This window comes from Papio anubis, chromosome 13, assembly GCF_008728515.1.
Source record: "Papio anubis isolate 15944 chromosome 13, Panubis1.0, whole genome shotgun sequence".
Classification (NCBI taxonomy): Eukaryota; Metazoa; Chordata; class Mammalia; order Primates; family Cercopithecidae; genus Papio; species Papio anubis.
Window position 1 is genome coordinate 80,058,052 of NC_044988.1, and position 18,506 is coordinate 80,076,557.

The 18,506-nt window shown below is 36.8% G+C and overlaps 1 protein-coding gene across 4 annotated transcripts in view; it reads left to right on the top strand.

Annotated features, from left to right (window-relative positions):
• MUSK (muscle associated receptor tyrosine kinase) overlaps positions 1 to 17,308 on the top strand; it is a 137,986-nt gene extending 120,678 nt beyond the window's left edge. For all 4 annotated transcript variants that reach the window (XM_009188317.4, XM_017949645.3, XM_009188318.4 and 1 more), the window contains 4 exons: positions 5,904 to 6,105; positions 6,617 to 6,808; positions 9,040 to 9,188; positions 15,425 to 17,308. In XM_009188317.4, the coding sequence (XP_009186581.2) occupies positions 5,904 to 6,105; positions 6,617 to 6,808; positions 9,040 to 9,188; positions 15,425 to 16,107 (1,226 nt within the window). In that variant the 3' untranslated portion in view covers positions 16,108 to 17,308. The remainder of the gene's footprint in view (positions 1 to 5,903; positions 6,106 to 6,616; positions 6,809 to 9,039; positions 9,189 to 15,424) is intronic.
• The last annotated feature ends 1,198 nt before the right edge of the window (positions 17,309 to 18,506 follow it).

An 18,506-nucleotide genomic window follows, 5' to 3' on the forward strand; every position in this document is an offset into this window, starting at 1 on the left:
CTTAAGAAGGTCCAATTGATAAAAATTGTATTGTTCACAATTTTAAATCACCCAGGCCACGTGATGATTTGACTTTTTGTTAACGTTTAAATGAATACATGCGCTGTGTCCCAGACCGTTTTTCCATAATGATCAGCTACCATTTTGCCCACAAATGAAATCATAAAATGTCAGTGTCTCTCTGTGTGTGCGTTCGTGTGCGTGTGTGTGTGTGTAAAACTCATGCATTATTTCATAATTGAAATGTAGTTTGGGTAATTTTGTGGTAATATTAAAGTTACACATTCATAGAAAATTGGAGTTTAAAGTAACTTTAACAGGTATTTTATCCAAACTCTCCCACAATGAAAGAATCTTTTCTAGAGCATCTCTGACAGAAACATTCCCTTTTCCCTCCTGAATTTATTCTTAATTCCTTTGTAGAATACATTATTTGAAAATTTAGCTATGTAGAACTAAATTCTGGTTCTCTAGAACTTTCAACAACTGATCTTCACTCTGTTTCTTTGATTTATTTATATTCTATATGACAGTCCTTGAAATATTTGGAGACAGGCACTCAATCTCTCTGTAGTCTTCTCTTATTCACATTAAATATCTCCAATTTTCAAATTTTTCTTTTGCAACTGACTTCCAAAATCTTCACCTCCATGTTTACTCTTTACTGGCTGCACACAAGCCTGAGAATATCCAGAATAGGACACAATGCACAGAGCATGATCTGATCAGAATTTCAATGCAACCATATTTTCTGTGACAAGGCCTTGTTCTTTCATGAGTATAAACTCATGCTAGCTGGCTAATAATCTCATGACATTAATAGCCCTTCTATACACATATGAGTTTACTGATTTCATTGATTTTCTAATACATTTTCTACTAGACCAATCTAATTCATAATTACTTTTATTACATTCTTCTAGCATTTATAATAATTTGTAATTTATATGTTCTGTGTTCTATGTACTATGTTCTATGAGGCATGGTGATCCAAGACACTTTTCTTCTTATATGAAACCTTTTATCAATGTAAAATGTCACTCTCATCTTGTTTTAGTGCTTTTAGCTTTAAATTTCTAGTATTAATAATGGTAATTTTTTCCTTGTATTTACATTAACCTAGAACCTCTTTGTTCCTCTTTTATTTTTATTTTCTTATAAACAACATATACCTGGGTTTACTCCAGTCTGATAGCTATTTTCTATTAATAGGAGGATTTAGCCTGTTCATATTTTATATAACAACTGATATACTCTATTTTATCCCTACTATCTTAACTGTACATTTTCTAGTCACTTTATGTTTTTGCTTCTTCTTTTTCCTTTTCTTTACTTGTTACTGGTTATATTTTCTCCACTGCTAAGTGAAAGTCAGACCACAATTCTTTCTACACATTGCAGTGCTCTATTTATTCCTTATTTCTGCCCACCCCATGGGACTTTCAGAACCTCCAATGAGATCCTCAGAATGCTCAGATCTTCTTCTTTACCTCCCCTAGTACTCTTAGGTTTCTCTTTGCAGAGTGATTCTCAATATTGAGTCTCATCTAGTGAATTAGCCAAGACTCCACCCATCGCAGCCCATTTACATTTATATTGAAGTCACTTTCTGATTCAATTGTTATTAAGAGTCACCTCATGTATTTCCTCAGAAGGGAAAGTGTCTTGCGAGACAGAATCCCTGAAGCCTTGTATATTATCAAATTGTTTTCTTTTATTTGGGTAGTTGAAAGGTGTATTAGCTGGGAATGGAACTCCTGAGTGACATTTCTCTGGGTGGTTTATAGATGTGATTTCACTCTTTTCTAGCTTCTAGTGTTGGAAGCAGGTAGTCCGGTGTGAATTTTGTTTATTGTTTTCCTGTAAGTAATTTATTCTTTCTAGGTAGAAACTTTTAGATTTTTCTCTTTATCCGTGGTATCTGTATGATGAAAATCCTGTTTAATGATGTGCTATTGAACATCTCTTTCCAACTCCATGATCAGGGCTTCACGTTGGGAGCTTGACATAAGCTATGAGGGGAATCTTTATCCCATGGAAATCAGGATGGCAGACTGATCTTTCTAACGCAAAAAGTTGATTATGCTATTCCACCTCTTAAAACACTCCTATGAGACCCTCCATTTGCTGCAATGGCATAGTTCAAATTACTTACATCGGTATACAAGGACTTTTCTCACTAAACCTGGTATCTGCAGCCTTACCTGTAGATACTCCCCAACTCCAACAATGAAGCTTCTAGGTGCACTTTTAGCAAGGTATCACATCTGCTTAGTTCAGATCTTGGTATATGCTATTCCTTCTTTGTAGAATACTGTCTCTCTACCCTGACTCCATTCTACTCCCTTAATTCCCCCATCCCACACACACCGTTGTTGTTTTTTTGTTTGTTTGTTTGTTTGTTTTTTGAGACGGAGTCTCGCTCTGTCGCCCAGGCTGGAGTGCAGTGGCGTGATCTCGGCTCACTGCAAGCTCCACCTCCCGGGTTCACGCCATTCTCCCGCCTCAGCCTCCCGAGTAGCTGGGTCTACAGGCGCCCGCCACTATGCCTGGCTAATTTTTTGTATTTTAATAGAGACGAGGTTTCACCGTGTTGGCCAGGACGGTCTCAATCTCCTGACCTCGTGATCCGCCCACCTTAACCTCCCAAAGTGCTGGGATTACAGGCGTGAGAAACCGCACCCGGCCCTCACCTTTTTCTTAGTCTGTTCAGGTTGCTATAACAAAATGCCACAGACTGGGTGGCTTATACCACAGAAATTTATTTCTCACAGTTCTGGAGTCCAGGAAGTCCAAGATCAAGGCGCCAGCAGATTTGATATCTGGTGAGGACCCATTCCTCATAAACATAGGTGTCTTCTCCCTGTGTTCTCATGTGGCAGAAGGGGCCAAGGAGCTTTCTTGGACCTCTTTTGTAAGGGCATTAATCCTATTCATCAGGACTCTATCCTTATTCATTTCAACATATGAATTTGGGGGAAAGACACAAAGTCTCAGATCATCATAACCTTCAATTGGTTACTGGCTACTCACCATTTATATTTAACTTACAGTTATTCACTCTAGAAAACCTCCCCAGTATGTCTAAACCTGAGTTAGTGCCAGCCCTGAACATTCATAAGCATCATGTTCTTACTACTCTTATAATGCTTCTTATATTTTGTTTTATTTCTCCATTTACTCACTTGTGTCTCATGACAAGCAAAGGCTTGTCATGTTCACCACAGTTTTCTGGATACCTAACAGTCAATATTGATTTAGCGAATGCATTTACACATGGATGAATGAGTGCATAAACTCCTGTAGTGTTCAGAGGAAGAATAAAGAGAGAAAATTGGTGAGAGAACAGAAAAGATAAAAAGGAAAAAGAATGAAGATTCAAAGTGATCATTTAGATCCAAAGAACTCATTAATGTAGTTCAAGGGAAGATCAGATCAAATCAGAAGCAGTCATCAAGGAGTAACAAAACAAAACTATCTTGAAGGAAAGAAACATTTAAATCCATAAAGCAAAAGTATTGTTCCAACTATGTCATTTCTTGCATTAAAAAAAAAAACTCACTAAATCATCATAGATTTTTCTTTTTAAAATGACATTAAATTCTACTTTCTGATTCTTCTTAGAAAAATTAACCTTATATTTACCAATGAAATTACACTACCAATTTTATCAATTACATTATATTCCCTCATGCGTTATATACGGTGTGAGCGGCTCTGTAAACTCCAAACACAAAAATAGTTGTTTCTCCCTATCTTTTAATAATTGTTCCAACTTTATTATTAGCAGAAAGCAAAGCTCTTCAATTTAAGGCCCCCACCCACCCACCCATCTTAGATCAAGAAAACTTGGGATGACTCATTCCAAAGAGAATCAGACTAGCTTTCAAGTTGGTCAGAGAGGAACCTAGTCAGTCTGTACAGTCCACCACTCCTGTGGTGCTGGATGAGGCATGCTGTCACTGGTCTTGCACAGATGTTTTACTGCTGTGCTGATGTTCTTCCAGTTCCAGGTGCCTGCCTGAGTCACAGTGGTGACCATCACTTGCTTAGCCATTGGTACTGAAGGCATTATCACTGGGTCTACTTCCAGACTAAGTCATACATGGGGAGTCTCTTGTAACCTCCAATTTTGCAAGTGTCCTATTTCAAATGGCTTTAGGCATCTACTGCCATAAAGGTTTTATTTTGACTTTGTAATATGTTATATTAATATATCCCCTTATATTAAATCATTATTCTCTGACTATAATGTAGTCAGTTGCTAACATTTCATTTAGGATCTTCTAAACCTAGGTTGTATAATCTATGTATGCACTCTTCTGTGCTAACATTGCCAGGTTGTGCTATTAGTATTATAATAATTTCTAAAATAATTTGAAAGACTTTTCTCTTACTGGAGCATATTATAAATATGGAAATTTTATCTCTTTCAAGACTAAAAGAATGTCTTTTATAATGTGATGACTTAAAAATCTAGCTTCCTGCCTATGGCAATATTTATATTTTCTAATGCTTCAAATTTGGTGATTAATATGTTCCTATCATTTTCTTTAAGGTGTGAAATATATAATTACATATTTCAATTAACTTTGAATCTGTTATAACTTTTTTATCATTTCTAATTTTCTATGTTTGTACCCTTTCTATCTTTTTAATTCAAATTCCATTGATTAGACAACTATATGAATGTTTATAAAACCAACTATTGATCTTTTAATTTTATCATTTGTGTTACGTGTATTCTAACTTATTAATTTCTGCTTGTGTATGGCTGTTACTTTATTACCTATTATCTTTTGTTTTCTGTAGTTATTGTTTCTTACCCAAAGTCTTGGGTTAAATGTTCAGTTCATTCACTTTCATTCTTTTTATCGAGTGAAAGGAGATAACACTATGACTTTATCTTTGAGCACAACTTTGGCTAAATAAAATACACACTCTTAAGAGGCTTGTGTCTAATCTGTAACTATGGTTACTCTCTATTTTTTGATAAAAAGATCATTGATTTTTTTCTTTTTAAAAAATGTCCCATGGGGTTTTATTTAATCTATTATTAATTGCACTTTGGCCATTAAGTAGATATGCATAATTTCTGCTTTTAAAATTTATTGAGATTAATCCACAAATATTTGAAAAGAAGGTTTATTCCCTATTTTGGGGTACAAAGGTCATTCTTAGCTATTAAAACATTGTTGTTGATTATTTTAAAATACTCTGTATCCCCGTATTTGTCTTTACTCAATCTATTAAAAAGATTTAAAATGTGATTAATAAGTTTCTTTTAATACATATACAATGGACTTTGTACTCTACAAATAGTGGTATGAGTATGGCATCTTTTGTTTTCCAAAAGTAATGCTGATTTTACTTATATATATATCACATTGGACTTTTAAATTGAAGTTTGACAGGAGTTCAGTTTTTACATGAACTTTTTCTCATTTGTGTCCTAATATTTTCATTTTTCATCTTCTTTCATGATTTTTTCTTCTGTTTGTAAACTGACAGTAAATGTGTATAAAAGTTCAGCTCTAGACAATCCTGATGTCAAGTGTAATTACATGAAAATATTTTATTTGATAATTTCCATGATTTATGTCAGGTCATAGATAACATGATTCAGTATAAATGGCACCAGACCAAGATCTGCATTTAGCTCAGGGAAAAAAAAAACCAAAAACCTATTTCCTCTCTCTGACTCTCATCTTTAAAATTCTATTATTCTACAAGCTGGATTTACTTACAACTAGACCTTACTGAACTTTATAGATATATAACCAGGGAGAACCTGATACATAAATATATTCTTAACATGAAATTTATTTTACTGATTGCTTAAATACAAAAAAAAAAGTTGCTTCTTAAAGGTTTGAAAATGAATAATTATTGTTTACTTACAGCATTCCCACCAATGACATCCTCAAAGCCAAGTGTGGACATTCCAAATTTGCCTTCCTCCTCCTCTTCTTCCTTCTCTGTCTCACCTACATACTCCATGACTGTAATAATCTCCATCATGTCCAGCTTTGCAATATTTGCGCTTCTTACCATAACTACTCTCTATTGCTGCCGAAGAAGAAAACAATGGAAAAATAAGAAAAGGTGAGATTCTAGTTTCAGCTAACCACGTGTAGTAATATTTTAAAACCTCATGTTTAATATGGAGTTGGTATGACGCGAGGAATATATATGACACTGCAACTCTCTAAATATATCCGTAGCCCTGCTTTAAAATTAAGCACCCCTCACGATCTTTACAAATGTCAATGACTTTTTGGCATAGGATCAAATCAAATGCCCTAGGGTTACTGTTTCACAAAAGGTAAAATCTAAACAATAATTTGGAGGAAAATGGCTATTCCTGCTCCTTGTCTTCTCTCTCAGGCCCATTGCCATTGCTGGCTTGGAGAGCTAAACATTTCTGAGAAAATGTGCCTTTTGACTCTAGACCAAACAAAATATTTTATTGCTCTCAAACCGAAGGATCTTTGGCTGCCTAAGTATAATTTGTTTTCATTACTCTTAAATGCCATATTTCTTAGAATCTAAGTCTAAGTACAAAGATCGTACCTACTTCTGAGCTCATTCCTGATCTTGCCTGTCTTGCCTGCAGAGAATCAGCAGCAGTAACCCTCACCACACTGCCTTCTGAGCTCTTACTAGATAGACTTCATCCCAACCCCATGTACCAGAGGATGCCGCTCCTTCTGAACCCCAAATTGCTCAGCCTGGAGTATCCAAGAAATAACATTGAATATGTGAGAGACATTGGAGAGGGAGCGTTTGGAAGGGTGTTTCAAGCAAGGTAAAGTTATGTTTGGAAAAACAGTCTCCATTGAAATATGTTATGTCTGAAAAGCTACCAAACTATTAGCTTGGTATATAGATAATATTAGCTTTATATATATATATTATATATACTGTGTATATATAATATATATATATATAAAATATTAGCCATTGGTACTCAGGGCATAATCACTGGGTCCACTTCCAGACTAAGAAGTCATAGATGGGCGTCTCTTGTAACCTCCAATTTTGCAAGTGTCCTATTTCAAATGGCTTTAGGCATCTACTGCCATAAAGGTTTTATTTTGACTTTGTAATATGTTATATTAATGTATCCCCTTATATTAAATCATTATAATTATATTAAATCATCATAATATATGTAATATATATAATATATATACACACACGTATATATCAAGCTAATAATATAGTACATATATGTATACTGTGTATGTATACACACACATACACACATACATATATACACACACAGTGTAATATACAGTATTATATAGTATTCATATACTATATAAAAAGTTTTTATCAAATTAGTTAATTCTGGCCAGGTGTGGTGGCTCATGCCTGTAATCCCAGCACTTTGGGAGGCTGAGGCGGGAGGATCACCTTAGTCAAGAGTTCAAGACCAGCTTGGCCAACATGGCAAAACCCTGTCTCTACTAAAAATACAAAATTTAGCCAGGCATGGTGGTGAACACCTGTAATCCCAGCTACTCGGGAGCCTGAGGCAGAAGAAGCTGTTTCTGGAACCCGGAAGGGCAGAGGTTGCAGTGTGGAGTCTCCCAAGATCGTGCCACTGCACTCCAGCATGGGTGACAGAGCAAGACTTTGTCCCCCAAAAAAAAAAAAAAAAAAAAAGACTAGTTATTTACATCATTACATCATTAACCTTATTTGTATTACATAATACACTTCAAATCTTAATTTCTCCTCTTTGCTGGAAAATAGTTGTATATATGGAGATAATATATTTTTTTGCATTTAAAGTAATTTATGGGAGATGTAAATGTATCTTCACTTCTACAGTTTTCAAATAAGAAATTAGTAATACAGTTCAATAATATTTCCTCTTCAGGAAAGAATTTATCATATGTTTTTAATCATAATTTCTTACATTGTTTTAAATAATAACTCCTTACATTATAATATAATGTGTAGATATTAAGTAGATGTTCATGAAATGACAAACAGAAAAGGAATAAAAAGGCAAAAATTTATAAAACAATGAGCTCAAGAAAGGAGTATGTATTAGGGCCAATATTAGCCTATTTATCACCTTTGCGTGAACTGGAATAAAATACCCTCTCTGCTGCATGGATGTGGCTCTACAGACACACAGCTGAGCCAGAGAATATGAATTTGGTTTTAATCTTCAACTGTCACTTTGGCCTGGTGCTCTTGGGGAAGACACAACTTAATCTCCACTCATGGTGGCCCTGGCATAGAGGTTACATGCATAATGAAAATCTCACACAAATATGTATTGGAAACCAAAATTTGCAAGGCACCACTTTAGGCTCAATGGAGGGTACAAAGATGCACTTTAGGCTCAATGGAGGGTACAAAGATGAGTAAGCCATGGTTCCTGCATCATGGAATTTAGATTCTGGACAAAGATTAAAAGGTTAAGATATAGCTGGGCACAGTGGCTCACACCTGTAATCCCAGCACTTTGGGAGGCCAAGGTGGGCGGATCACGAGGTCAGGAGATCGAGACTATCCTGGCTAACATGGTGAAACTCCATCTCTACTGAAAATACAAAAAATTAGCCGGGCATGGTGGCAGGCGCCTGTAGTCTCAGCTATTCGGGAGGCTGAGGCAGGAGAATGGCGTGAACCCAGGACGTGGAGCTTTCAGTGAGCCAAGATTGAGCCACTGCACTCCAGCCTGGGGGACAGAGCGAGACTCCATCTCAAAAAAAGGTTAGGATGGCAATGATAATCCCATTGGGGGTGTATACTTTAGAATTCCTATAATTTGTAAATAATGCATCTTTCAAACTTCATTGTTTGAAATTATTGAAAATAACACCAGTGATTTTTATTAGTTGACATCAAGGAGTTTCAAGTATGTCGTCTTTCTTTGATCCTATGGCTCTGGGAAAGGCTGCACGAGCCTTTTACACATGGGAAGTGGGAGGATATGTATAAATGTGGTTAGGTATAATGGGAGTATGTATGATGTCCATGATCTTTGGTTTCTTTTTCAATAAATGTATCTCTCAGGGCACCAGGTTTACTTCCCTATGAACCTTTCACTATGGTGGCAGTAAAGATGCTCAAAGAAGAAGCCTCGGCAGATATGCAAGCGGACTTTCAGAGGGAGGCAGCCCTCATGGCAGAATTTGACAACCCTAACATTGTGAAGCTCTTAGGTATGAAAATACAAGTGAGGATATGCATTTCATCAGAAAACAGAGGATTTCCAAGTTTTCTTCCCTTGTTTATGCTTTTTCCTTTTCTCCTTGATCAGTGAGACATTTCTGTTCCATTTCAAAGTTAGCTTCTTCACCTTGGTCTATCCCAACCCTATAGGACGTTCACGGCTTAATGGATTATCCCTCTTTACATTCATCACTTCAATTTGTCTCTGTCTTTGCTGCCTCCTTACTATTTACAAAAATGTTTAAAATGTCCCCATTGTAAAAAATTAATACTGCTTCTCCATCACAAAATGTGTCAATATTGAAGAGTCTATATATTTTACTTATTTATTTTGTTTCTCCTCTTTCTTCCCTAACTAGAATGTTATGAGCAGTGATTTGTATCTTTCTATTCATTGTTGAGTTCCAGTTTATTCCCAGATTCATAAATTCAACACAAATTTTACAAATATTTAGCCTGTATTACTTATACAGCAATGAATAAAACTTTCAAAAATCTGTGCTCTTGGCTGGGAGCAGTGGCTCAAGCCTGCAATCTCAGCACTTTGGGAGTCTGAGGCAGGTGGATCACTTGAGGTCAGGAGTTTGACACCAGCCTGACCAACATGGTGAAACCCCATCTCTACTAAAAACAGAAAAATTAGGTGGGTGTGGTGGTGTGGGCCTGTAATCCCAGCTACTCAGGAGACTGAGGCATGAGAATTGCTTACACTGGGGAGGTGGAGGTTGCAGTAAGCCAAGATCACACCACTGCACTGCAGCCTGGGCGACAGAGCGAGATTCCATCTTTAAAAAAGAAAGAAAAAAAAATCTGTGCTCTCATAGAGCATACATTCACTCTATTGGAGGAGAGAGATAATAAAAATAAACACAAAAATATGGGATGCTGGATATTAAGTTCTAAAGACTTTTTAAAATGTTAAAGCAGAGAAGTTTTTGGAATGTGAGCTACAATGTTCGACGTCTTCAGTGAAAATATTACATTTATATAAAGACCTGGCAGAGGCAAGGGAATAACAGTGTGGATATCTTGGAAAAGAACATTCCAATAAGAATGAGAAGCATTTGCAAAGGTACTGTGGCAAGAGCAGATGTGGCATGCTTGAGGAATAGTGAGGAGATGAATGTGGCTGGAGCAGAGTGAAAGATGGGGAGAGTTATCAAAGGTGAGATCAGAGAGGTAATAGGGGAGGTGGGCAGGTCCTGTCAGGCCTTGTTAAAAACATTGGCTTTTAATCTAAGTTGGGAAACAAATGGAGAGTTTCAGCCAAGACATGACATGACACAACTCACATTTTTTCAGATCTCCTCTGGCTGCTTTCTAGGGCATTGCCTGAAAGGAAGCAATAAACTCAGGAAGACAGCAAACAGGTATTGCAATGATGCAGCAAGAGAAGGTGGTGGAATGGACCAGGTGGTGGTAGTGAAGATCGTGAGAAGTGATTCTCATGTGTAATTTGAAAGTAGAGCCAAATAATTTGCTGACAGACCAAATCTGAGATGTGCAGAAAAGAGAAAATTCAAACATAGTATCAAGGTATTTGGCTGTGCAGATGAGTGAATGGAGGTGGCGTTGGCTGAGTTGAGGAATACCCAGGAGGAACAGGTTCTTTTAGTGGAAAGAGTGGGAATTCATTTAAATATGTGGTTTTTGTCTGAGCATGGTGGCTCACACCTATAATTTCAACACTTTGTGAGGCCAAGGTGGGCAGATCACCTGAGGTCAGGAATTCAAGACCAGCCTGGCCAACATGGTGAAACCCCATCTCTACTGAAAATAGAGATGGCACACGCTTGTAATCCCAGCTGCTTGGGATGCTGAGGCAGGAGAATTGCTTGAACTCAGGAGGCAGAGGTTGCAGTGAACCATGATTGTGCCATTGCACTCCAGCCTGGGTGACAGAGCAAGACTCCATCTGAAAAAAAAAAAAAAAAAAAAGATGTGCTTTTTGCCGATGCCTATTCAACATCCACATGAAGTTAAGGAGGCATGTGGATATGGAGGCTTAGAGTTCAAAAAGGATGATCTGGTTAGACATGAATCCAAGGCTATTGCAGTATATAGAGTATTTAAAGCCATGAGGTTGGGCAAGACACCTAAGGATGGAAAAAGCAAGCCAGAACAGAGAAGAGGTCCAAGGACCAAGGCCAGGAGCATTCCAGCATTTAGGATGAGAAAGAGGAGATGAACAAGAAAAACAAACTGAAAACGAGCAATCAATGAAATAGAGTAAATCAAGAGAGTGTGGTGTCCTGGAAGTCAAATGAAGTATTCTAAATAGGTGAAAGTAAGCGTGTCTTATGCATTAAGTCTAGTAAGAGAAGGACTATAAAGTGACCTTGAATTTGTAAACATGGAGTTTTATTGGTAACCCCGAGAAGAGAAGTTTCTTAGGAATGTTGGGGGCAAGAGGAAATGTAAGTGAGCTCAAAAGAAGAGGAAGAGAAAATTTGGAGAAAAAGTATAAACAACTTGTTTTGCTATAAAGATGAACCAAGGAACATGGATAGAGCTGAAGGGGGCAGAAAGAGGCATGCTTCCTTTCATATAGAAATAATAGCACATTTGTAAATTAATGAGAATGATCCAGTAAAGAGAAAAATTGATTATAGGGTTGGCAAATAGTGGAAGTAACATCTTTGAACAGTGAGAGGGAATGGAATCTTGACACTGTTGGATGGATTGGCCTTTGTTAAGAGAATGCTCAGATCAACCATAGTAATAAGACAGTATTGACTGAAGATTGTAGACAGTCTCTTCTGACTGATTTAGTTTTCTCTGTGAGGTAGGAATCAAGATCTCATCTGAGAGTGAGGAATGGGAGAAGAGTTGAAGATTTGAGGGAAGAGAAGAAATAAATCGTCATCTAAGAAAATCCATTTTTACATAAAATATAAAATGGACTAGAGAAATATAGTATGATTGGCAAGAAAATTAAAAACTTACTTGAAATTAGAGATTACACATTTAACATGAGACTGGTCAGCATGGTTGTGTATTCATCCAAATGCCACCAGATGGGCATAGACCCATTAATGAGGAATTAAATTTTATCAGAATTAGCATTTTGCCACGCAAGTAAGTTGAAGTCAAATTGAGGCAAATAAGAGGGGTATATGCAAAGGAGTGATTATTATGATTGATCAAGGAACTTAAGTTGTTTAAGGAAGGAAGACAAAACGTGAAGAAAGTGAGGGATCATTAAAAGGGGGTAGGATCAATAGATTAAAAGTTTCAGTTGGGTCAAAGGATTTTTAGAGTTAGGGCACTCGAGGCAGTGAACTAGGGTGAAAAAGGGAGGAAGTGATGAACAAATAGAGTAACTGAAAATGAGATTATGGCAGGTATACAGATGTATGGAATGACAAGGTCAGGAGTATGACAATGAGAGTAATTAGCTGAAGTTGGGCAGAGGTCTAAGGAAAGAAGTAAAGTAATTTAGTGGTCAGGATATTGGAAGGAATCTAGATAAATATCAAAATCAAGAATTTCTATAGTAGCATCTTGAATACTTTCTGGCACATTGTAGGTACTCTATAAATATTTGTTCAATAAATGAGTAAAAGATATTCAGTACATAACAATTCATCTCGAAAATACTTCTTCCCTTTCCTCAAATCCTGAACATTCATTTATTCATTCTTCATCACACAAAAATCTGAATCTGGCTTCTGCCCCCTACCCTCCTTATTTACTTTCTCAAATAGTATACATTTACTCATTAAACGAACATATACACATGTATATTTTCAAGATTATCAAGCAATTCCTATTTCAACTTTTCTTAAAATGTTGACTCTGTGTTCATATACAGTTTATAACATCTTGAATTCCTGAAATTGACTCAAACACAAACTATGTACAATTTTCAAATTATGATCACCACAGTAGCATACTTACACATCACTACTTGGAGTTTTCTCTCATTTTTATTGTTCAACAAGAACTGAAACTTATGTTGCCATTTGTTAAATGCTATATCTAAATTCCATTTCAATATCCAGTGAACACAGGTTCTATTTTTTATCAAGTATGCATAAGCAGTAATCATTCACGCAAGTGATTCCACTAGTCTCATAGTTTCTTGGAAATGAATCCCAATGAAATAAGATGACAACAGTGGAAGAAAGGGGAATTGGGAAAGTCCATAAAATTCACTTCTATCAATAAAAGAAATCTACTTTGTTTTATATATTTAAAATATCAGCCACTTACTGAACATGTTCGTATCTTAAAAATTGACTCCCCTTTATTGAAATCCTAAAGTGTACAATGGTTTTGTAGTCATAAATTGGGAAAAAATGGTATAACTAAAGAAATATGTAGAATTTTAGAATGGGAGTAGACATTAAATATTGTAGACTTACGGAATGTTCTGGCAGTGGAGCAAATAGTAGAACAATCAGGTGAGATTATTCATTGAAGATGTCATGCCAAAGTTTAAAGACATGGCTTGGGCTAGGCATGAGGTTTTCTTATGCCCGTCCATCTACCTATCCATCCTTAAATCTATCCATGCATCCACCTATCCATTAATTCATCCATCCACCCATCAACATATATTGAAAACCCATAGTGAGCCATGTTAGACCTGAGGTTACAAGGATGAATAAAACACAGTCTTCCTCTCAATAATTATTCCATTTTGAAGTCCCAACTAAGAGTTGGTTTTGAGTAATTACAATATAGAAAACATTTCAAGGTCTTAAATAAATGTATATACATATATAATTATAAATTATATCTATACACATATATATGTAATTGTTCATAATGATCACAAAGTAGAAATCTTTTATATAATATTTTCTTTATCAGATTGGAAAATTTCATTAAATAAACTTAGAAATTTTTTCTATTTCTGAGAGAAATATTTTTCACTTTTTTCCAGTATAAGAAATTATTTTTAAATCAACTCGACCAACATAACAATGGTAAAGCCAGTTGATGAGATAGGTAAGTCCCTGTTAACTAAAGATTATCCAGAAAGGATCCCATAGAGGAAATTTCTAAGTATTACCCAGTTGGTATTTCTTTATTTTTTCCCTTTAGTTTATATAAATGTGCTAATTGAGGTCCTTGCAATTAAAATTTAATGCCAAAATAAATAAACCAAGATAGCAGTATTCCTCATTTCTCCTCTTTTTCAAACAGCTACTTTTAACTTTTGCCTGAAAAAAAACCCAATAGATCTAATAATCTATTTTTAAGGTGATGTGAAATTATGCCCATCTTATCTAATATTCCAGGTTCTCCAGTTTCCCTCTCAAATATATCAAGACTTTAAGATTTGAAAATGATCTTCTGGCTTTAAATCTAAGACTTTATTTATATTAACACTTTTTGGTAGCATGAACATTGTAAAACCTAAATTTCAAAATGTTTTACGGCAGCAACTTAAATACTTCATCTAAGACACTTGAATTGTATTTGTTATTGTTTCCAAACTTGACACATCTTTCTTATTAACATCCTTCATAGAAGTAAACAGAAACAGACAGCAATTATATTACATACTCAGAGCAAGCATCCATTCATAAATTAATTCACCGAACATTATGAGACATCTCCTCTGCCAGACACGTGGTAGGTGTGGGGAATTTTTAAAGAAGAAGGTGCAATCTCTCCTTTCAAAGTGCTAAAATGTCGGGGAGAAACCTCAAATAGTCAAATGATTATAAAACAGGATGGTAGGTTCTCTGTGAAAGGATGATGGTAGGAAAATCTAACAGTTACTGGAAGGGTCAGGAGCTGAGGCACCCTAGGGAGAGTGATAAATAAACTGAATCTTAAAGGCAAAGAGAGATGTTTAGGCAGAGAAACAGGGTCATGGTTCAACTATGGTGTTGTCAACAAAAAACCAGAGCCTCCAGATTTCAGAGAGAAGAGCCACCCCAATGAACTGATACACCATGTACTTATATGCACCATGTACTTGATGAGCCATGTATGATGTACTTGTGACAAGTGCCCAGGACAACAGCGCTCTACTGGAAGTCCTCAAAAACTTTAGCCAAGGGACGGAAACCCCACTAACCAGAGTGCATTTCCTAGCTGAGACTTCTTTTGCGTTGTGATGAAAAGGATGTAAATATTAAAAAACAAATATACTACAACAAAAAACAGGGCTTCATATGTTCTGATCTGGTTGTTTGCTTTTGGAGTGCTCTTTCCATTGTTTCATTGTAGAAACTGAGACTAACAGAGGATGGTCTTTTGGTTCCAGGCGTGTGTGCTGTCGGGAAGCCAATGTGCCTGCTCTTTGAATACATGGCCTATGGTGATCTCAATGAGTTCCTCCGCAGCATGTCCCCTCACACCGTGTGCAGCCTCAGTCACAGTGACTTGTCTATGAGGGCCCAGGTCTCCAGCCCTGGACCCCCACCCCTCTCCTGTGCTGAGCAGCTTTGCATTGCCAGGCAAGTGGCAGCTGGTATGGCTTACCTCTCAGAACGTAAGTTTGTTCACCGAGATTTAGCCACCAGGAACTGCCTGGTGGGCGAGAACATGGTGGTAAAAATTGCTGACTTTGGCCTCTCCAGGAACATCTACTCAGCAGACTACTACAAAGCTAATGAAAACGACGCTATCCCTATCCGTTGGATGCCACCAGAGTCCATTTTTTATAACCGCTACACTACAGAGTCTGATGTGTGGGCCTACGGCGTGGTCCTCTGGGAGATCTTCTCCTATGGCCTGCAGCCCTACTATGGGATGGCCCATGAGGAGGTCATTTACTACGTGCGAGATGGCAACATCCTCTCCTGCCCTGAGAACTGCCCCGTGGAGCTGTACAATCTCATGCGTCTATGTTGGAGCAAGCTGCCTGCAGACAGACCCAGTTTCACCAGTATTCACCGAATTCTGGAACGCATGTGTGAGAGGGCAGAGGGAACTGTGAGTGTCTAAGGTTGAAGACGTTCAAATAAAATGCTGCAGTTTCCTCTCAGACTCTGTGAGCCAGGGGAATCCTGCACCAGAGGCCCGACAAGACCCACATAGGAAAGAGTAAGAGTAGACATGAGTAGCATGTTGTTTGTTTCCCAGGGAGAGCAAAGACAGTGCAAAACCCATGTGGTAGACGGACCTGTTGAAGGCCAGTGATTGGAAACACAGGCTAGGAAATGTGTCAGATAATGGAGACAACTATTTTTCTTTATGAAGGTTTGTAATATACACTGCACAGGGAAGAATGTCATCTTGTTCAGTTTCCAAATTAGCTGGTCACAGAGTAAAGCTCTGCTGTATTAAATTTTAATATGAAATGGGATTCAGAGCTTCATTTTTTAATCGAGTTAATTCCTGTCCATTGTGAAAATAGCTTAATCTTCATGTAAGACACTTAGGTGAAGTACAGAAAACTAAAAAGAAGGAAAAGCCACTCATTCTCTCTCCACCCAAAGATGAGTCTCAGTGTTTTGTTAAATCTTTCTTGCATTTAATGCATAATTTTATATTTGTTTGTATTCTGCAGAGTTGTGGTTATATTTTATTGATAGAGGGTTTCTAAGGAATGAAACAGCAAATCAGCAAGGCTGTGACTTTGAGTTCACTTTTCTGTCCTGTGTCCCTCCTTTTTTCCTTTCTGTGCACTTGTCATGTATTAAATCTGCTTATTTTATTCCTCCAGTTTCCTTGAAACAAGTTTTTGTATCTTACTGATTTACCTTTTCCTTTAAAAATTATATTGGTGTCTTTTCCATTGCTTTAATCTTTATTTCTTCTTCTTTCCAGAACTTCTGTCCTTTTTTAGTTATTTAGCTATTTTTTCCCTTTTATTTCATTCATATAATAAACACTCTGGCAGAAATAATAACATTTTAAATAACATTGTAGGTTGACATGTATATGCCTTTTGCAAAGTATCACTATTTTTTTTCTGCATTTGCCTTTGAAGCCACACATTTCAAAATTCTCACCTATTAATATTATTACTAGAGTCTATTTAAATCTCTTAACCATAATTTATAATATGGGATTTCAAAAGATACACTTGTGGCTCTGAGTTATTTCAAAACTGATATATCTGTGCATTCTGACATTTTATTCCTTTTAGAAACAAATTCAATTGGCTGTGGAATTAACTGATTTTGTTGTATTTCATGACTTTTTTTTTTTTTTAAAAAAAAAAAGAACCTCTGGAACTCAGATTCCTGGAGGTTCAGATTTTTTCTTAGTGGACCCTCACACAATACATCTTTATCTAAGTCCATACATGATCTGGGTTTATTTCCGATATAGCATGAACCCAAATTCTCCTGAAAATGAACAGGGAAGAGAAAATAACAGTCTACTCTATACCGGCTTATCTTAATTCAAACTAATTGGTAGTTAGGGCATTGGAGGAATGGTGTGAATTCTTGAAAGTAGATTTTCACTGTCTGCTGGAAAACTCTGCCTGAAATCCCCAAATCTGCCTCATGTAACAACTTGACATCTTTGACGGGAAACCTGCCATTTCTTATTCATAGTGCCTCCAGGCAACCAAGACAAAAATGTAGAAATTTTCCTCAACTTTGCCCTCTCTTTCATCCTCAATTTTCTTTTAGTTTCACTTCCTAAAATCCTCCTGCTGACATCCTTTTCCCTTCAACCCAAGAGCCGACGACTGAACCTCCACCATTGTCCACCTGTCTATTATCTGGCCTTTCTCTCATTTCAGGCCTGAACAGATTCTACAGGATACAATGACAGTAAGGCAGTCCTTAGTCACAGTTCTGGTTCACAAATAGCGAGGTCAGCGTTGAGGACTGAGACCTAGAGAAGTGCTTCAGATAAAAATCATGATTCTAAGTCCAAAATTGATACTGTCATCCAAAGGACTGAATGAAGAATAAAGTTGCAGTGTGTGTCCAAAACAGAAAGTCAGATGCCAACAAAGCAGAAAAGTTGGAGAGGGCCACCAGCAAGTCTAGAACTTTAGCATAGATATCCATGGCTTATTTTAGATGGTTCATGTATGCTCTGCAAAATTCAAAGACAGCTTCGGGCTTTCTCCGCTGATAAAGTTTTGTTGTAAAAGACAGACATAGAAATCAGGCTGACAGGAAATAGAGTAACAATAATCATAAAAATTGTAATATCAGCTAGCATGTATTGAAATCTTACCATGCGGATTCTGAGGCCTTTATATATATGAACTTAAACCTCACAACATCCCTGTAATGTTGGTACTATCATTATATACATTTTAGTTTTGCTTTATTTTGTTTTGTTTTGTTTTTGAGACGGAGTCTCGCTTTGTCTCCCAGGCTGGAGTGCAGTGGCGTGACCTCGGCTCACTGCAGGCTCCGCCTCCAACAGTCACA